General features: G+C 38.3%; 1 protein-coding gene across 2 annotated transcripts in view; it reads right to left on the reverse strand.

The window, feature by feature from the left end:
- Positions 1–235: 235 nt before the first annotated feature.
- The window catches only part of LOC143876156 (branched-chain amino acid aminotransferase 2, chloroplastic-like), a 61261-nt gene continuing 38900 nt past the window's right edge, over positions 236–22596 (reverse strand). For both annotated transcript variants that reach the window (XM_077377840.1, XM_077377839.1), the window contains exons 6-10: positions 13757–13855; positions 10761–10877; positions 5853–5948; positions 4879–4991; positions 236–626 (exon numbers count right to left, since the gene is read on the reverse strand). In XM_077377840.1, coding sequence (XP_077233955.1) covers positions 485–626; positions 4879–4991; positions 5853–5948; positions 10761–10877; positions 13757–13855 — 567 coding nt within the window. In that variant the 3' untranslated portion in view covers positions 236–484. The remainder of the gene's footprint in view (positions 627–4878; positions 4992–5852; positions 5949–10760; positions 10878–13756; positions 13856–22596) is intronic.

Raw genomic sequence — 22596 nt, forward strand, 5'->3', positions numbered from 1 at the left:
GCTTGAAATCTGAATAAATTAAGGCCATGTTTGGATACCAACAAGATTTAGATTTGGATTTAGTTGATATTTTGAACTGGATCAGATCCTTAGATTTCCAAATCAATATTTGTGGCAACTTCCTTCACCATCGCTGCTCCTCGATGTTGCTCTGGCAGCCAGACATCTCTCTCTCTCTCTCTCTCTCTCTCAAAACATGATCATGAAGATGATTTATGTGTTTTGTATCCAAAACTCAAATCCAAATCAAAATACAAATGCATGAGGTATCCAAACGGGGGCCCTAACAGTCATGGAGGACGGTTCAAGTTAACCTCCACAAAAGTTCAAATGCACAAAGAATTGATAACTTACTGTCACTACTTCCAAATGTACAAAGAACTGATAACTTACTGTCACTGCTTCCGAATGTACAAAGAACAGATAACTTGCTATCTCTACTTTCAAATGAAAAAGAACTGATAACTTACTGTCTCTATGCCCTTCATTTCTGAAAATCATCATCTCCCAACTTCAACTCAACAGTCCAACCCATGTGGTCTTCTGTAAGACCCATCTGTAGACTTGTCAAAGTGGAATAGAGTTTCTGAGACACAACACCAACTCCTTTATTTCCATATGACACCCTGCAACATTGTAAAATCAGTTGAAAATTATTAACTGCATTGCCGTTAGAAGACCTTGGACCCCTAAAACAAGCAATACCACATTTGTACTGCTATTTTCTTCCTTAATTGCTTTCCTGGTATGTTTCCACCAATAAAATTTTCTCGTGAAGCTAATGTGAGAGATGGATAATAAATCAGTGTTAAGGAAATGTCCTTCAGAGCTGCAAATATTAGCAAATTTAATTAAACCGTTTTATATACTTCATGTTATTTAGAAGAGCAGCTGCACAATTTCAATAAGGAGGAGCTGCAAAATTTCAAAAAGGAGGCAATTGTCATGGGGGTAACAATTGGTCTCACTTGATTCCCTCCCAGGCACTTGGGAAGCTTGCGGCAAGACTGGGAGAGTGACGAACATTCAAGAAGTTTCGAATTATGTGGTAGACTCTTGAGAAGGCTAAATGTGTCTAGATATTTGTAGAGGTGTGTAGGAGTTTCAAGAGCACTACATATGATTCTTAGTAGATAATTCTAGTGAGTATAGGAGTTCCTAGACTGGTTGTGGACCGTTGGATGGTTGGCAAGTGGTGCAACCGTACTCCTTTGTTGCAAAGTACAACACCTATTAAACTCATTTGCTAATCACCTCTGAACTTCGTAACTTGAGCCTTCTTCCCATTTCATTCTTGCATGCTTCTTTGTGTGAGAATCTAAGTGCCCTTCTTGCCTTAGGCACGAGGCTAGGTCATTTTGAGGAATCATCAACGGCTAGGTTATTTTGAGAAATATCAATTTGCTGGATTATTCTTCAGTGTTATCTATGACAGGAATGTAGATGCTAAAGCAGTCATATTTAAGGATCAATTTCTCTTTTTAAATTTTTGGGAGGATAATAACTTCGGAAAAAAGAGGGACCGCTGGGGGATGCTGACTTAGAGCGTCGAGCGGAATTGCTAGTGGAACATGAAGAACTTACTCGACGCGAAGAAATTAGCTGGCGACAGAAGTCACATGTTACATGGATCAACGTGGGGGACAAAAATACAAGGTTCTTTCACCAAATGGCCAACACACGAAGAAGGGTTAATGCCATCAGCAGCCTCATGGTGGGAGGGATCTTGATTCAGGACACGGTCAGAATCAAGAAGGAGATTGTCAACTACTATAAGTCGTTATACTCCTGCCAATGTATGTGTCGACCAAAACTGGCTGGGTTGAACTTCAAGAAAATTCCAATGGAAAGATCAGATGGCTTGAAAGGGACTTCTCGTTGGAGGAAGTTGAGACAGTGCTGAATTCTCTCAAGAAGGACAAAGTGCCGGCCCTAATGGCTTCCCAATGGCCTACTACCACAGATACTGGGAGGTCATTAAAGGCGATGTAATGGCGGTAATGAAGGAATTTATGCACGGGGTATCATTAATAAGGCCGCCAATACTACATCTATTGCCTTGATTCCAAAAATTGAAGGCGCGGTTGATCTCAAAGACTTCAGACCGATAAGTCTTGTATAAACTGGTGGCTAAAGTATTGGCAATCAGAACCGGTTCTGTTATGGGGGATGTAATCTCCAAATATCAAGTGGCCTTCGTGAATGACCGATAGATCCTAGATGGCATACTCATTGCCAATGAGATCCTTGAAACGGTGAAACGGCATGGTGGCACTGGTATTATCGCTAGGATCGATTCGGAGAAAGATTATGACCGTGTTGACTGGCCGGTCCTGGAATTTATTATGCCACAGATGGGCTTCGGCAAGAAATGGCGGAGGTGGATAATGTCGTGTGTCATCCGCTTCTTTCTTGATTTTGATTAATGGTGCGGCTGAAGGATTTTTCGCCAGCTCGCAGGGTCTTCAACAGGGAGACCCATTATCTCCGTACTTATTCCTTTTGATCGCAGAAGCTCTCAGCCTGTTACGGTCAAAAGCGGAATCGAAAGGATATTTCACGCGCCTCACACAAAGCCACAATTCTACAACGGTCTCCCATCTCCAATTTGTGGATGACACCCTCATCCTTATCAAGGTATACCAGATGAAAATTTTAAAGAGTGTGTTTCGATGATTTGAAATGGCTACCAGTCTAAAAATAAATTCTGCCAAAAGCAAAATTGCAGGGAACAACCTACAACCAGAGACTCCTAATGCACACTGAGAAATTTTGGGCTGTGCTGTGGTGAGACTGCCCATCAAATACTTAGGCCTTCCGTTGGGATACGGCATCCCGAAGGCCAAACAATGGGATGATCCGGTCGTGGAAAGGATAGAAAGACGGCTCTCTACCTGGAAAAAAGGGTATTTATCATTTGGGGGGTGAATTACCCTCATCAAGGCCGCATTATCCAATATGCCGGTATATTTAATGTCGTTATTCAAAATCCCGGTGAAGGTGGCCAACCACATCGAACGTATTCAAAGGAATTTTCTGTGGGAAGGAAGGGAGGAGGGTGGAAAGCGCCCAAAACATTTCCTCAAATGGAAAAAGGTCTGCCAATCTAAGAGGCGTCGCGGTCATAGTATTGGGAAAATCCGGCTTCGCAACAAGGCCCTACTTGGAAAGTGGCTATGGAGATTTGGGGTGGAAAGGGATGCTTTGTGGCTTACCATCATTGGGAATAAATACAGTCGTGGATGGGGTGACTGGGAGAGAAGAAATCCTCCAACGGAAAAGGGGTCGGGAGTATGGAAATCTGCCTGCATAGCAAGGAAAACTTTCAGCCCCTGATAAGGTTTAAGGTTGGCAAGGGGGATGGTCCTCGATTCGGGGAAGATATCTGCATAGGGAATGCGCCACTAAAATGTTCATTTCTTGACATATTTAGAATCGCCACTAACCCATCATCTACCGTTGCGGATTATGTGTCAAGAGGCTCGGGACATGGTATCATATTAGATTGAGAAGAAATCTCAAGGACTGTGAAATAGCGAATTTCTCATTCCTGCTGAGATTAATATCTTCCATTTACCTATCTCCCTCTTGGCCGGATCAATGAGTATGGTGCCCGGAATTGGAGGGAAGATTCTCGGTGCGCTCTTTCTTCAGGCAGATGGAAGATGGGACATCTTCACCGTCACGCGGTGCTCGGATATGGAATCGATAATGCCTCCACATGTTGCTGCCTTTGCTTGGACAGTCACTTACCGATGCATTAACACTTGCGATCGGTTGAAAAGGAGAACCTTTCAAATGGCTAGCTGTTGCGTTCTCTGCTGCAGGCTGAGGAGACAATCCATCACCTGCTTCTTTTATGTCCATATTCTTATGCAGTATGGATGAGTCTTGTTCTCTCTTTTGGAATCTCAACGGTACTGCATTATCAAGGTCCTACATTCCTAGGGGGTGTTCTTTATGAATGTCATGGCCAGTCGTTGTGGGAATCTATTCCCTATGCCATGAAATGGTATCTATGGAATGAGCGCAACAACATAATCTTTCAGGGCAAGTTGAGGAGCTGGCCTCAAACTGCGCTGCAAATCAAGTTCGTCATCATTTCTTGGTCCAACGCCAAAACTGGGATCCCATACCCTACGGAAGAAATATTACGCAATTGGTCTGCCATTATTAAGGAATGCAAAAAGCACTGTACTAAATCCCCTTCTTGGACTCACCCGCCGGAAGGATGGCTAAAACTAAATTTTGATGGAAGGTCACTGGGGAATCTGGGTATCGCTGGCATTGATGGAGTTATCAGTGACGACAAGGGTAATATTATCATGTCTTACTCCGGTCCGGCAGGGGTGTGTGATGAAAATGAAGCGAAAGCGTCAGCTCTCCTTGTTGGCCTACTCTGGTACGAAAAAAATAACCTAGGCCCCCTCATTGCTGAGGGTGACTCTTCCAACGTTATTGCTTGGGCTCTAAACCAATGTGCAGGTCCATGGCGCCTATCACATACCTTGGATGAGATCCGTATCCTACTCCTTCAAGTACTACATAGACGAAGATTGGCAAATCATATGGCCGACGGACTAGCAGGGGGGGGCTCTTTTGGCTAATACAAGGGCACTTTTTGAAGGAATTCGGCCGGGGATGCATGTCCATGGAAATTCTTAGGGGCTTTGGGGGGATGGGGTTTTCCTTCTGTGTTATGCTATTGTGTATGGGGACATCTTGTTCCTGTTCCAATTGTATGACCTTTAATATATGAATGGAACTGTTAATTTTCACAAAAAAACAACTTTCGGAAAAAAAAAACCTTCGGAAAAACATGTCACTTTTGTTAAACAAAATCTATTCGAAACCAAAAAGCCGCAACAAAAAACCTACCTGTCACCAAGGTAAGTTATACTGCCCACAGGTGACACAACCACAGCTGTTCCAGTACAGAACACCTCATCAGCATTAAGCAATTCCTCTACTTCTATAAGGCGCTCCTCAACCTAAAAAGTGTCAGAGAAGCTTAGGAGTAAGTGTTTAATCGTTTTTTATTTTGTGAAAGAATGTTATATATTTTTTTGACAACAAGCTACTATTTTGAAAAGTAACGAAGTGCATGAACATTTAATATCTTTTTTCAGAAATATGTCTCATTTTAACCATTCAAAAAAAAAAAAAAAAGTCGCATTTTACTCTTGCAAAATAGCAGAAAACATGTCTTGAAGATGGAGAACCAACAAAGTCACTTCAGAATAACTATGAAAACCTACATACGTACAGAGTAAAGATACTAAAGCAAGGGAAAACTACATCTTTTTTAGGAAACACAAGAAAGAAAGGGGGCAAGCTCGAGGACTGAGATGGTCAACATAATTACAAAGAGAAAAAAGAAAGAAAAAAGGACTAAAAAACACTAGTATGGCAAGAGATGGTCAACACACATACAAAGAGAAAGCAAGGGAACACAATATATAATTTTAAAATCTAATATATGTTATTATTTATTCCCTAATAATCTTTTCCTAGAATGACTAGATATTTTAAATGCTAAATGTTAAAACTTGACAAGACTAGCACAAATAGCAACAGAAAAAATGAATAAGGATCTAGACACTAACCTGAGTTCGACCCATTAATATATAAAGAAAATTGCTCCAAAACCCACTGCTTACAATCGAACTTTGCAACATATAAAAGTTAAAGATATAATAAAAGATTACTTTTCCACACAATTTTCATGTAAGCAGGACTCTAGATCACCAAACCAAAATCCGGTGCAAATAAAAAGGAATAAGTAGCATTCCTAGTTTGACAAATTCACATGTGACATAAAAAACAGTGCTTTATAGCTGCAAAATGAATACCTGGTAGCCTTGCATAAGAGCAACATCAATTATACTTTTCCGTGTAATTCCAGGAAGGATCGTCCCTTTTATTGCTGGAGTTGATATAGTTTTACCCTGGAATGAGTACACATTCAATGGGAATACATGAGAAGTAGTCAGAGGCATAGTGAAAGTAGATATTTCGCCATGTACATTGTCTATTATTACTTGAAAAGAGCATAGTTCCATCAAGCCACTTAAAGGCTGTTCAAAATTGTATATGTAACACAAACATGACATGATAATAAGAATAGAAAATATAAAGAAATCATACATAACTACATAAAGAAATCATACATAAATACATTAATATAGACAATAAAACAGAAATTATGTCACAAAGATATGTGTTGTACCCCAAATTCAATTTGGATAAAAAAAACACAATTTATTGGCAAAAGGAACCTCAATAAATGTCACAGAATGGTCGCTAAAGAGAAATCTAGGCCCTCAACGAGGTTCTATTTCTCAGACAATCTCATTTTGTAGAAGTCCTTTCAGGATAAAAACCCCGATTTGAGTTGTAGAGTATCCTAACAATTTTTTACTCTTCTTTTTGTAAGAATCATCCCGAAAGAGGAGCTCTTTCGAGTCGTAGAGAATTTTCGACAATTTGACTCTTTGTAAAAGAAAAAAGAAAATCCTCCAGAGAGAGGAATTCCTTGGAGTTGTAGAGATGTCAACATTTTGACTCTTCTTTTGTGAGAAGGTCCCCCCGGAAGAGGAAGTGCTTCGAGTTGCAGAGGTATTAATTATTTTGACTCTTCTTTTGTAAAAGAGTACTCACGGAAGAATTCCTTTAACAACTTTGCTTTTGACTCTACTTTTGCAAGAGAATCATCCTAGATGAGGAATTCCCTTGAGTCATATTTTTTTATCTCATTTTGTAAAGGGTCCTCCGGGAAGATGAACTCCCTAATTCGTATTTTTTCCTCATATTTTGTAAAAGGTCCTCCAAGGAAAGGAACTCCTTTGAATCATAGAGAATATCAACAACTTGCTTTATGACTCTACTTTTGTAAGAAAGTCATCCCAGAAAGGGAAGTCCCTTGAGTCAAAGCTAATATCAATAACTTTGCTTTTTGACTCTGCTTTTGCAAGCGAGAGTGCGAGACTTCTTGGAAGAGAAACTTCATCGAGCGGTATTTTTTACTCTTTTTTTTGTAAAGGGTCCTCCAGGAAGAGGGATTCCCTTGAGTCATAGATAGTATCCAGTAAGGGATTTTAAATTTTTTTCTTGGAAGAAAGAAGTCTTTATCTTGAATCTCCTGATGGAGAGAAATCATCTTTCTCTTAGAGGAAGTCGTCTTTCTTCTAATGGAGAAGGTTTTGAAGATGTCTATTCTTCTTCCCGGAGAAAGTCTTATTTCATCTCTTAGAAGAGAATGCTTTGATGAAATCTTTACTTCCCGAAAGAAGTCCTTTTTTTTTCCTCGGATTTCCTTGAGAGGAATCTTACGGATGTCTTCGTCCCAGAAGTACTTTTTTTCTTCTCCCGGAAAAGATAGTCTCTATGTAAGGAAACTACAAAAGTAAAACAAAGAAATTAGTCAAAAACCTTCTCACCTTTTCCTTCTTTTCTATACTCTTCTCCTCCTTCAATGTAATTGTTCTTCAAAAATTCTGATCCTAAGGATCTCTCTCCTCATATTTATAGAATTTTGCCTTGTGATTGTTAACGATTACTGGCACAACCCTTTTGGTTCCATGTCCCTTAACTTTCTCTTTCATGGGAAATTACACATTCTTTTTTTTTTAAATACAGATGACTCATTCCATTCCCTCGAAAAAGTTTTTTTTTTAATCAAAAAAAACTTTCTTACTTTTCCTTATGTTTAAGAATTCACTTTCTTAGATTTAGTCATAGGTCGTCCCTCAACTTTCTTCTCCATGAGAAGTTGCACCAATTCCTTTTTTTGAAATAGAGATGACTCATTTCATTCCTTTGCAAAAGTTTTTTTTTTTTTTTTTTTTAACTTTTAACTTTTCCTTAGAGTTAAGAATTCACTTTCTTAGATTTAGTCATAGGTTTTGCAAGCACTTTTCCTTTTTATTAAAGCCTTTTTTTTAAAATTTTTTGCCTCCCTCTCTTCTACCTTTTCGAGTCACGGAAACAGCCTCTCTGCAAAAAAAGGGGTAAGGCTGCGTACATCTAGCCCTCCCCAGACCCCGCAATGGCGGGTGCCTCGTACACTGGGCCACCCTTTTTTTTTAACTTAGACATAGGTGTACGACCATTTTTTTCTCCTGAGATTTTTTTTTCACCTTCTCCTTTTTGGATAAAATTTTCTAGCTCAACAATGCCATTAATGAGGGGTCCCATCTTTGAAACATAGATAAACATAAAGCTAAGTAACAAAGCTTCACCAAAACATAAATATAAACAACCCTAAATCTCTCTCCCTTTCAAGCTGGAGCACAAATATCATCCATGCCTATCTTAGAACACAAAGTAACAAAGCTAATTTTGACCAAGAGTATTTGTAAACACATCCACTTGTTGATCTTCTCACATCACACAGAAAATATTAGCTTGTCTGACTTTCTCATGAGCAAAGTGACAATTCACTTCAATGTGCTTCAGATAAGTAAAACTTAGCTCTTCACAAGAGCATTTTAATCACATCAACATGCATGTAGTATGAGTCATCACACATTCAACCATTGTGACGACCTCTCCATGACTCATGACAATGTTCATCGTCAAAAAATATCATGTCCTCTAATAGAAGTCAGGGAGGATCCCTCTACAACACTAACACACTCGACGAAGTAACAGAAAAACAAAGCAACACAATCCTCAAGAAAGTGACACAATCCACACGAAGGCAGCACAAAACTTTTTTTGAAATGGAAAGGCAGTACAACCCTTACAAAGGCACAATTGTCTTCACGAAAGCATAGCAGCCCACACAAAGAAGTTATAATAGTCCACACAAAGTAGCTACACAACAAGAGTACCACAATCCACAACAGTCTGCATAACAATCCACAAGAAGACTGCATAATAGTCCTCACAGAGGCATCAAATCCCACACATAAGCTATCAATGCCTCTCTACAGTCCACATGCGACAACACAACCCCCCGATCCTCACAAATGTCAGGCACAATCATTAGTTAGGGGAAGCACACTTGCCACTCCAGATGAAGACATTTGTATTCACAAATTGGGGCAGCAAGAGAACATTAACCTCAAGGGTTAACACAATGTGCATAGCTATGTTGCATCAGTACGGGTGGGAGTGTCGGAATTCAACATGTACATCGAGTATCAGATTTGTCAAACCTAAAAATAAATCACCTTACACTGACTTAACTCTTAAGTCATTTTATTTAGATGTGATATGCTATAGTATTTGCGACGATTTAGGATAGTACCAAGAGCATTTAACATTCTGACTTTTTCATTTTAGAGTGACGTGCAGCCAATGGGGAAGACCTTTCATCTCCTTTTTGCAAGGGCTCCCTTCAGTCCAGCATTCCTATAGGTAGATTTATATAAATCATTTACTTCTCATGTCTAATTAGGATGGGGTCCATCATGGATGACCCTAACAACACTGACTTAGCTCAATTTAACTTGGTAATGATAGTTGGAAGATTGGGTTGATACTTTGGTTTGTTAGTGCATTGATGCTTGGAAATGGAGCATACGTTTTTTCTAGATTTTGCAATAATTTGTTGGTATTTATCTTACTGTTTACTATTTTTAAATTTGTAATTAAAAAATCAGAAAATTTGAGAGGATTATGCCTCTCACCTCAAAAGAGGGTTCAACGGCTCGCCTTTACGCCTATGCTTTGAAAACAATGTTGAGTAATTGTAAAAGCAAGTTGTAGTTTTTTTTTTTTGCCATATTTTTAATGGTAAAAAGTTGGCTTGTAGAAAAAAAAGCTAGGGAAATAATAAATGCGCCCTTTTCATTACTTCGGACACCCAGTTGCAGTGCACGTGGCAATCAGGTCGGTTGAATCCCTCCCATGTTACATCAGCCCCTCTGCAGTCATAGATACACTGCAGCTGGGTGTCCCAAGTACTGAATATGGGCGCATTTATGACTTCCCAAAAGCTCTTGTCAATTGTCATATATTCATAGGAAATTTTTAGTTGTTTTTACCATGAGAAACATTAATACTAACAAACTAATACGCACAAAAAAAAAATCAGGATTCTAGAAATGTGGAAAAGGCATATTGTCACCAAAAGCATGATGTCAAATGCCCAAAAACATGTGTAAGACACAATAAATAATCACTAATAGATAATTGAGTAAAACACTAACACTCCTATTTTGGCCAATGGCAAAGCCATACTTGATAGTTGACTTGATTGACAGTGACAATGTGACATTGACTTTGGCATAAGTACAAACAGTAGCCTATTTCACCAGAACATCACTCAACTCTATATAATACTAGTGGTGTAATATTACAACTTGAGTCACTGAAACACCATCAAGATTGTTAAATAAAGTATTTTCAAAATTTAACCGACACATAATATTTTTCCTCTACTTCCCTATCTTTCATGAAGCCTTCAGTATTCATTTTTGGCTCAGGAAATGACATGGTAACGATTTATATGAAACTGACATGTATCGTTTTGGTGCCCTCCACTAACACAAAGTCAATCCTAGAAACTGAATTTTGAATTCATGGCAGAAACTAAAATGGAGTTATTACCTTATTGCTCTTGGTTAACAAATATATTTCTCAAGGATTGACTTGTTTATTGCAAATTTATTTGAAATGCAAAAGTTTGAACAAGCATTTTACACCTTGTCCTTTTTTCCCATGTAGAATACACCTATCTTCTTATCTCTCAATAAGGAACTGGGAAAAGGAAAAGCTTCATATCAAGAAAATAGAGGGAATTATTAATGTACCTTCACAACAAAAACATTACAAGATGAAACCTCCTCCAGATATTTCTTGTGAACTGAATCAAGGTACAAAACATCAGAGTAGCCTTTGGCTTTAGCCGCTGCTTGTGCCTTCAGAACCTATACAAAAGAAAAAAATGGAAAAAAGGCAATTTGTCATGCAACATGCACATGGTTCTAACGAGGATAACTGGAATCTTTGTAAAAAGTATTCTTTGTTGATTCAAGGGACTCATTCATGGTCACTTGAGTTAACAATCAAAGGAATTTCAATAGTTAGCAGTCTATTACCATGTAGAGCAAAGCCATCTTATTGGAAAAATAATTCTAAACAATAGTCACAAATCTCATTCCCTTTTTTCCTGAATTGTAAGTCACAAATTTCATTCCTGAGAACACCTAATAGGCTAATATAGTATTCCTCAAAAGTTTTTGGTTTTCTTGGGGTTTTATCAGGAGAACGTACCAAGAAATAATAGAATAAATACAAAATAGAAGAAAAAAATTAGGGCGGCAATTATTTAATATATTCCACATTTATTTATGTTGAGAGATGGAGAAGAGAAGAGAGTTAGAGAAAGAGTGAGTTAGGGTATTCTCCCCCTCACTAATGTATTTATATAAAGAGAGAAAATACAATGACCACTATGCCCTTAGGCTACACACACAAAAGCCTATCTAACACTCCCCCTCAACCTGGAATGTAAACATTGAGCATTCCAAGCTTGGCATAAATATCACTAAGGCGAGCCTTGCTTAGGGGCTTGGTGAGATGGAGAAGGGAGGGCGGCGTGGGGGGGGGGGGGGGAATGGGGATTGGGTTGGAGGCGAGAGAGGTAGGGAGGGTTTTGGGCTGTCGGGGTGGAGGCGAGGGAGCTGGGGAGCGTGGAGGGCAGCTGGTAGGGGTTAGGATCATGGTTTTAAATTTTGACCGAAATTTCGGATTTCGATGGGGACCGAAACCGAAATTTCATTTTTCGCCATTTACCAAATTTCAGACCGAAATTTGGGTAATTTCAGTAATTTATGTCCGAAATTTCAATTAAATGCCATTATTTATTTTTAAAAAAAGTGTTACAAAATTTCGGCGGAAATTTTGGAATTTCGTTCAGAAATTTCGAAAATTCGGTCCGGAATTTCGAACCAAATTACTAAATTTCAATTTTCGGTGGGGTCCGAAACGGTTACCGAAACCAAAATTTTAAACCATGGTTAGGATTAGGGTTTGATGGGAGGAGAAGAAGGGTTAGAGTTAGGGTTAGGAGAAGGAAAAGGGGTTAGGGTTTGGTGGGAAGGAGGGAAAGAAAAACAATGGTGGTCCCTAGGGGATCAAAACCCTAGGGCTCTGATACCATGTTGAGAGATGGCGACAAGAAGAAAGAGAAAGAGTGAGTTAGGGTATTCTCCCCCTCACTAATGTATTTATATACAGAGAGAAAATACAATGACCACTATGCCCTTAGGCGACAAACACACACAAATGCCTATCTAACAATTTAGAATTTTATATAAAATAATTTGTAAATAAGATGGTAAAAAAATCTCATGAGTATTTTTAAATACTCTTCTGATATCATGTGAGAAAAACAAGGATTTTTTTCCTAAATGGCAAAAAGAAAATGTAATCTAATGGGCCTTTTCCAAATCTTACAAGATTTTGAAGTTTTTTTCATTTATTCGAAATCCTGCAACATTCTTGAGAGGTTATGAAAATATCGAGATAAACTTGACAATTCTCCAAACCAATTTTTCATGAGGAATAGTAACCAAAGACCAAATTTTTTTTTTTTAAAAAAAAAAGGTAACCAAAGACCAAGCTTTCACTATCATGTTGAGTAATAATATGTAGTTTATTGAAAATAACAAGGGCATCTACTTTCCGGTAAGATCATAAAGCCAAATAACTTCTAACATGAGATTAGAAGCAAATATGACCAAGTCCTTTCATAATGTCAGTTTTGACCGTCCTGGTACTCAATGTTTAAATACTCATACTAGGATAAGAACTCAACCAAGCTAAAATCAAGTTGACTTTAGCGAGCCCATGATTCATGCGGTGAGTTTTTCATTGAAATGGGGTAAGTTAAAATAGCTTTTGATCGACTTAGTAGGCCACATCCAAGTCGACTAGGGTGAGTCAATGATTGATTTTAGGAGTTTTTAGAAAATGCTACTACTCAAACTTGGTATTGTGGATCACTGGTGTACAACAACCTTGAAGTAAGAAGTGATTGGCACAAAGGGAAAAGTCCCTCTTAGAACCGGGCACATAATCATACACATAAAACAAACCGTGTTTCAAATGTCAACCATAATAAATAAAATTAGACAATTCAAACTAGTCCATGTTAATAGATCCACATAAGTCATAATAAATAAGGGAACAAGCCCTAGACAACTGTAGGTCCCATACAACAAAATGAACCAAAAAAAAAAAAACTATTGCCTAGAATTTCACAACCGATGCTATACACGTATCTCCCAAAAGAAAGTGATATTATTAGAAGGCCAAATCAATCTAACAAATGCCCAAGAAATGTGTGAAAGGTTCAAAAGAAATTAGCAAGAGATCTCTACGCAAAGATAGAAACATGGACAGCCACATCCTACTGAACTAAGTTTTCTAACCATGACTGCAAAGAATGCCTGAATCTAGGGAAAAATATAAACATCAAACTCGTGAAAAACAAATTTGAAAAAGAATTCCCTTGACTTCGTGACCATGAGATAACAGCGGTGCGCACCGCAAGCACTTAAATGTTTAGATCTAACATGTATCACTTGCGCACTCCCATGCATACATGCACATATATACACTCCAATGCTACACACAGGTACATATAACATGCATGCATGCTGATAGCAAGAGATATATTATTGTCTAGTTCTAACAAAATATAACATTAGAACCTTAGAAACTAAAGAATGCATGCCATTAGTTGAACATACTAATAAAAAAAAATATGACTAAGAAAACTAGAATTATAATGTTATCTTACCGGAGCATAGTTTCCTATAGTCTTAACACCTCCGGTTCCACCAGGAGTTGCGCGATGAAATTCAGTCTCAACTATCAAGTTTATAGGTGCCAAACCCTCCTGACATCAGTTGCATATATAAATATGTTTTACAGTGATATGGCATTTAATGGAAAATGGAAAATTAGAAGAAAAAAAAACATAAGGACAAGGTACTGCAAAAAAAAAAAAGGCTGAAACAAGTAGCATAAAAATGAATAAACACACACAAAACTTGAGGTGAATTACTACTAACGATTCTTGGAAAAGAGAAACTCACAAAACAAAACACTTTCACCCCTACTCATGTAAAAAAAATAGCACATTATGGTGGTTCTAGCATCCCTTTATCTCAGAAAGTCCTGCTCTTGTAAAAGTTGAATATCAATCAATTCTGATTATCTAACTTAGAAAGACGGCAAGATCATAATTCTATAGTATATTTCTTTCAAGGACAAAAGAGAAAGCAATAATTAAAATTTTCAGTAGTAGTTGACTGCTTGAAGTTAAAAAAAAAAAATACTTTCAATAATTACAATTTTATTTTGTGGATAAAGCAACTGGTTCCATAAACATTATCGAAATTATATTGGATATCATAATGGATTCAAGAACAAGGAAACCACAGAAGACCAATCTAGCATTTACACTCAATAATGTTTCAAGATGGAAGACTATGTACACTAGATATGCCTGCCGGCTCTAATTCTCTAATAATGCTTCTCTGGCTGTTTACTCTAATGCTTTGTTTGTCAAATGCCCCAAATTGTCAAATGCCCCATAAGTATCTCTTGCACAAGTACAAGCCACTTACCATTTTGAGTGGTTTGTTTCCAATTAGAATTTTTTTTTAAAGCTATCCGACTACGAATTTAAACACTCAAATCTTTTCTTGTGGCTTTTCATTAATTTCAGGAGGCCCAAAGGTATCATGAGGCACCCAAAATACCTCATAGATAGTAGGCAACAGCAGAAAAGATATCAGCATTAGAGCAAACATACACCAGGATCTAGTAACTCTTCCTGGTAGCAAGACATTAATCAGTGTTAGGGGGGTCTTTTCATTAAAAGACCTACTCCAAGAGTACCTACTAATAAAGTGTAGTTGGTGGTTTTTGAAATTTATTTATATTGCTATATCTTTGATTTCTTTTTGAACCATATTGCTTTATCTTTGTCACTTCTGATTTAACGGTATATTAGTCATTTTCTATCTTTTTCATTTATAAGTGGCAGAGTATGTAATTTTTTCTCATGTTCTCCTAATAAATATAAGATAAAAAGCCATTAGGCTTGACTCATTACTTCCCCCAACCTCGCCACTTTTCTCATTAACTTCTCTGCCCTTCATCTTCTCTCCTTACTACCTCATCTCCTCTTCTTTTCTCAGGCACTATTATTTATTCTTTCTCTTTTCATATTCTAATCTGCTATCGAAACACTGATCCCTCCGATCCTCTAACTTGATTGAATCCAACAGGCACCGATAGGCCACATGTGTACCAAAAGTGTTTAGAATCAATAGAAAATGTGAAATGGGGTTTTTTTATCCCTTTATCTTTTTTTCCCTCGGGGTTCAAATGTAGGGAAAGATGAGAAATATTTTGACAATTCTTTTTAAAAATCTGTGAGAAAAATTCCGTCTGATGCTCAATTGAGAAATTGAAGTGAATTGCGTCAATCTGGGTGATTTTTTAATTTTGAAGAATGCATAAGGTCCATTACAGTGGGGGTAAATAGGGGGTAAAATATTCATTTATCCCCTATGCCGAATTTTAATATTTTTGTTTTTTTATTTTAATTAATTTGATTTTTAATGATTAAATAAGGATAGATTTATGTTTGCAGTGTTTTATTTGGCTAGATCTGTGCATGATCTATGTAGAATGTACTAGATCTATTGTTTATCTTCGATTTCTTTTAACTTTTCCTTCAATTTTTCAAAATTTCTTTCAAATATTTTATCTAGAACCAAGTTATCAATTCCGTTTCCTTCCGGCTGGAACGAACAGGAATTCCGGTTCCGGTCCAGATTCCGGAACGGAATACCCTATTTTTCCGTTCCGGATTCCGATTGTTCAGGCCAGAATTCCGCCGGAAACCGAAATTTCAGATGAAATGGGCGAAACACCATGTTTTGTCCTGAATTTGCTGAAATGTCGGGAAAAATTCAAAAAATTTACTGTTTTGCCTTCATAGCCGTTGGGGGCTGTTTTTGACGTTTCTACCCCCATTCTAGATTGATTGATTGATCCCCAAAAGGTTAAGTATTTTATACTAGATGCCCTGAAAGAGGCTTACAAAAAAGATGCTATTTCTATTTCTTCCCTTTGGGCTCCAGCCTTTGCTAAGCTATATATATATATATATATATATATATATATATATATATATATATATATATATATATATATATATATATATATATATATGAGGGTGTGGTTTCTGAGCTAGAGCTTAGATTACAACATCTTCCATAGTAGTTTGACTCATCCAACCCATTCATTTTATACTACCTCACATAGATAGGGTGTTCCTAACAAACCAGCTCCATACCATAATCCTAACCATCCGATGTATAGGACCATAATTTCTAGCCATCCATTCTAAACCTCCAAAAATCATAACCCATAAGCATAACCTATAAACTAAATGGGTTGGATGACTGAACCAACTATGGGAGTAGTGGTTTCTGAGCTCTAGCTCAGAAACCTTTTCCTATATATATATATATATATATATATATATATATATATATATATATATATATATATATATAGAGAGAGAGAGAGAGAGAGAGAGAGTAGTATTTCTGAGCTCTAGTTCAGATAGCTTATCTGACCTAGAGCGTCAAAAACTCATGTGGGCCTATGTTTTTTGGGGAATCCAAAGCATTCATTTAAAAGGCTCTATCATGGATAGGGTGTGTACCAAAAATCAGGTCCATAGGATTATCCTAACCCTTCGATCTATGGAGGGAAAAATGGACAGATACTATTTCTCCACAAATCTGCCCATTTTCCCTCCACAAATGGAAGGGTTTAGGATGATCCAATGGAGCTGATTTTTTGTGGACACCATATCCATGATAGGGGCTTCCAAATGAATGCTTTGGATCCCCCAACAATGTGGGCCCACACCTGTTTCTGAGCTCGAGCTCAGATATGCTTATCTGAGCTCTAGCTCAGAAACACTATTCTCTCTCTCTCTCTCTCTCTCTATATATATATATATATATATATATATATATATATATATATATATATGAAAAGGTTTCTGAGCTCGTGCTCAGAAACTACTACTCCCATAGTGGGTTGAGTCATCCAACCTATTTAGTTTATAGATTATGCTTAGGGTTATGGTTATGGGTTATGATCTGTGGAGGTTTAGAATAGATGGCTAGAAATTAGGGTCCCATAGATCGGATGGTTAGAATTATGGTATGGAGCTGGTTTGTTAGGAACACCCTATCTATGTGATGTAGTATAAAATGAAAGGGTTGGATGAGTCAAACTACTATAGGAGATGGTGTATTCTAAGCTCTAGCTCAGCCTGAGCTAGAGCTCAGAAAATTCGCCCTCATATATATATATATATATATATATATATATATATATATATATATGATGAGGATTAAGATTGTGCGGTCGACCGGTGCGGTCGAGGGCCCAAACAAATGGGTCCCACATTTTTTGTGCTGATCAAAACCATTCATTTGCAAGGCCCCATCATAAATTGGGTGTGTACAAAAATCAGGTCCATTGGATCATCCTAACCCCTCCAAAAGTCGAGGGCAAAAATGGGCAGATTTGTGGCAAACTGTGTCTATCCATTTTGACCTCCACAAATGGATGGGTTAGGATGATCCTATGGAGCTGATTTTTTGTACATACCCCATCTATGTAAGGGCCTTTCAAATGAATGCTTTGGATCATCCTAACAAAGTGGGCCCACATGAGTTTGGGGCCCTCGACCGCACCTAAGCTTGGTGCGGTCGACCGCACAATCATTTCTATCTCTCTCTCTCTCTCTCTCTCTCTCTCTCTATATATATATATATATATATATATATATATATATATATATATATATATATATATATATATATATATATATATATAAGGAAAGTGTTTCTAAGCTATAGCTCAAAAACACATGTGGCCTCACATTTTTTTGGGGATCCAAAGCATTCATTGGGAAGGCCCTTCCATGGATAGGGTGTGTGTACCAAAAATCAGCCCTATAGAATCATCCTAACCCAATCAAAGGTGGAGTGGAAAATGGACAGACACTGTGTGTCCATGTTTCTGCTCATTTTTTCCCTCAACAGATGGCAGGATTAGGATGATCCTACAGGGCTGATTTTTTATACACAACCTATCCATGGAAGGGCCTTCCAAATGAATGCTTTGGATCCCCAAAAAATGTGGGGCCACATGTGTTTTGAGCTATAGTTTAGGAACACTTTTCCCATATATATATATATATATATATATATATATATATATATATATATATATATATATGAGGGCGAGGTTTCTGAGCTCTAGCTCAGCCTGAGCAATAGCTCTATAAAAACACCATCTCCATGTTGTTTCAGTCGTCCAACCCATTCATTCTATAGGATCTCACATAGATAAGGTGTTCCTAACAAACCATCTCTAGACCATAATCCTAACCATTCAATCTATAGAAGCCCATTTTCTAGCCATCCATTCTAAATCTCCACAAATCATAACCCTAACCCTAACCTATAATCCTAACCTATAAAATGAATGGGTTGGATGAGACAAACAACTATCGGAGTGGTACTTTCGTAACCTCTAGCTCAGGCTGAGCTCGAGCTCAGAAACCTTTTCATATATATATATATATATATATATATATATAGAGAGAGAGAGAGAGAGAGAGAAAAGTATTCCGGCGCAGCTGCTCAGATAGCTTATCTGAGTAGCTGCACCAAAAACTCATGTGGCCCCACATTTTTTGGGTGATCCAAAGCATTCATTTGGAAGGCCCTTCCATGGATAGGGTGTGTACCAAAAATGAGCCCTTTAGGATCATCCTAACCCTGCCATTTGTGGAGGGAAAAAATGGTCAGAAACAGTGTCTGTCCATTTTCCCCTCCACCTTTTGATTGGGTTAGGATGATCCTATAGCGCTGATTTTTGGTACACACCCTATCCATGGAAGGGCCTTTCAAATGAATGCTTTGGATCACCCCAAAAATGTGGGCCATATGAGTTTTTGAAGCAGCTGCTCAGATAAGCTATCTGAGCAGCTGCGCAAGAACACTATTCTCATATATATATATATATATATATATATATATATATATGAAAGTGTCTCTAGTCTCTCCCCTAGATAAGCTTATCTACTCCTCCCTTTAAAAAAACACAGTGGGCCCACGCTGTTTGGATGATCCAAAGCATTCATTTGATAGGTCCTAACATAGATAGGGTGTGCCCAAAAAATCAGCACCAAAGGGTCATCCTAGAACTTCGTTTTGTGGGGCACACCGTGTCCAAAATGGACGCATATAAACGTGGACGTTTATATGTGTCCATTCTGGGTACCACAAGGCCCCACAAAACGAAGTTCTAGGATGACCCTTTGGTGCTGATTTTTTGGGCACACCCTATCTATGTTAGGACCTATCAAATGAATGCTTTGGATAATCCAAACAGCGTGGGCCCACTGTGTTTTTTTAAAGGGAGGAGTAGATAAGCTTATCTAGGGGAGAGACTAGAGACACTTTCCTCTATATATATATATATATATATTAGAAGTATAGTACGAATTCTGAGGCATTCAAGACACCAATTATACCTAAAATTTCAAATTACAATCTCTGCATCCCATGCAGTTTGTAATCTTGTGTTTTTTTTTTTTGAATGGCAATCTTCATGAAATTTTTCTAAATGATTCATTTAGCCGACCCCAACTAGTTTGGGACAAAGGCTTTGTTGAGTTGAGTTTTTTTTAATGGCAATCTTGTTTGCTATTATCAAAAACAAAATTTTTGTTTACCAAAGAAAGAAAAAGAAATAAGCAAGCGGATATTTATTGGGTAAGACCGTAAGAGATGATACTATCTTCAGACCGCAAGAATACGCAAGTGAAACTTATGCTTTGGAGGGGCTCTAGTCTGGGGATACATACTAGTTGAGGGAAAAATCAACCAGACTCGGAGATCAAAAACATTGTTGAGAAATGGAAATTCTTGCCAGCATGAATAAAAGAAAGAAATTGAATATCTATCACAAAGGCCACAAAGCGGGGCAGAAGTTGAAAAAGATGGAATGTGAAGCAAAATGAGGTCACATGACTTGATAGACTGAAAAAGCATGACGTAGTTGGAACTTATTGCTGTAGATGCAAGTGAACAATACATGATGGCACAAATTGGAAACATAGAGTTCAAAGATATATTTGGAAAAGGATTGTACGCTCGAGCGTACCAAGCTTATGGTACGCTCGACGCTCGAGTGCCCAATCACATGTGGGCCCACTTTGTTAGGATGATCCAAAGCATTCATTTGAAAGGCCCTTACATAGACGGGATGTGTACCAAAAATCAGCTCCATAGGATCATCCTAACCCATCCATTTGTGGAGGTCAAAATGGATAGACACTGTTTGTCCATAAATCTGCCCATTTTTGGCCCTCCACTTTTGGAGGGTTAGGATGATTCAATGGAGCTGATTTTTGGTACACACCCTATCTATGATAGGGCCTTGCAAATGAATGCTTTGGATCACCACAAAAAATGTGGGACCCATGTGATTGGGCACTCGAGCGTAGCATAAGCTTGGTACGCTCGAGCGTACAATCCTTTTCCTATATATATATATATATATATATATATATATATATATATATATATGAGAAAATGGTTCCTGCAAAGGTGTGCCACACGTTTGTAAAAACAGGGCGGGGGCCCACATTTTTTGGGGGTCCAAAGCATTCACTTGGAACTTTGGAAGGCCCTTCCATGGATAGGGTGTGGCCCAGAAATCAGCCCCATTGGATCATCCTAACCCTGCCATTTGTGGAGGGGAAAAATGGGCAGAAACATGGACACACAGTGTCTGTCCATTTCCCCCCCACCTTTGATTGGGTTAGGACAATCCAATGGGGCTGATTTTTGGGCCACACCTTATCCATGGAAGGGCGATCCAAATGAATGGTTTTGATCCCTACAAAAATGTGCCCATATATATATATATATATATATATATATATATATATATATATAATGTGATTGGACGCTTAAGCTCACCATAAGTTTGGTGAGCTTAAGCTCACCAACACTTTCCTCTATAAAACACCACCTACATGTTGTTTGACTCATCCTACCCATTCATTCCATAGGACCTCACAAAGATAGGGTGTCCCTAAGAAACCACCTGCATACCATAATCATAACCATTCGATTTATAGGAGTTTACTTTGCAGCCATCCATTTGAAAACCTCCACTAATCATAACCATAACCATAACCCATAACCCTAACCCTAACCATAACCATAACTCTAATCCTACCTATAACCTACATAACCAATGGGTTGGATGACTCAACCAACTATGGGAAATGGGGTATCTAGAGGGCTGCTCAGGGTGAGCGATACTTCAGAAACCTTTTCTCGATATATATGAGGAAAGGGTTCCTGCAAACGTGTGCACCTCAGGTAAGTTACCTGCACACGAGTGCAGAAACAGGGTGGGGGCCATATTTTTGTACGGATCAAAACCATTCATTTGGTTTGCCCTTCCATGGATAGGGTGTGGCCCAAAAATTAGCCCCATTGGATCGTCCTAACCCAATCAAAGGTTGGGGGGAAATGGACAGACACTGTGTGTCCATGTTTCTGCCCATTTTTCCCCTCCACAAATCGCAGGGTTAGGATGATCCAATGGGGCTGATTTTTGGGCCACACCCTATCCATGGAAAGGCATTCCAAGTGAAAGCTTTGGACCCCAAAAAAATGTGGGCCCCCACCCTGTTCCTGCACTCATGTGCAGGTAAGCATCCTGCACATGTGATATGAGAAAAGTGTTTCTAGTTGGTCGACTAGATAACATTATCTAGTCTGCCGGCCAGAAGCACAGCAGGCCCACATTGTTAGGATGATCCAAAGCATTCATTTGATAGGCCCTGACATAGATAGGGTCTGCCCAAAAAATCATCTCCATAGGATCATCCTAAAACCTTCGATTTGTGAAGGTGAAAAATGGACAGATTTGAGGAGCTTATATGCGTCCATTTTAATCTCCACAAATCGAAGGGTTAGGATGATCCTGTGGAGATGAGTTTTTGGACTAGATAAATTTATCTAGTCGGCCAACTATAAACACTTTTCCCATAGGTACACACACATTACTAAGCATGTTTCTTTCCATTGTCATTCACCTTCTTTCCAAGAAAAATTTTATTGGAAAACCTATTCTTTATACCTCATGTTTTGTTTTGATATTTTGGGGCCTATCCCGCCACTATTTTACACTTGCTCTAGTGGGCCCACTATTTTACACCTCGTGCTATGATGGATTGATGGGGTGGGGCCTTACATTTTATAACCATGCCTAGCATGGGAGGGCCCACCATTCTACACCTCTTTACCCTAACCTATGCATAGGGTGGAGCCCACCATTTTACCCCTAATGTTATTGATGATGTGGGGTCCACCATCTCAATCAAAACCTATGCATTAACGTGGGCTTCACCATTTTACACCTCATGTTTTGACAGTGTGGGGCTCATCCTTTTACACCATGCATATCATGCGGCCAGAATACTAGTGTGTGTGCGCGCACACATAC

Source organism: Tasmannia lanceolata, unplaced genomic scaffold (assembly GCF_043159265.1).
Source record: "Tasmannia lanceolata isolate RefF3 unplaced genomic scaffold, GAP_Taslan_0.1 ptg000004l, whole genome shotgun sequence".
NCBI classification, from domain to species: Eukaryota; Viridiplantae; Streptophyta; class Magnoliopsida; order Canellales; family Winteraceae; genus Tasmannia; species Tasmannia lanceolata.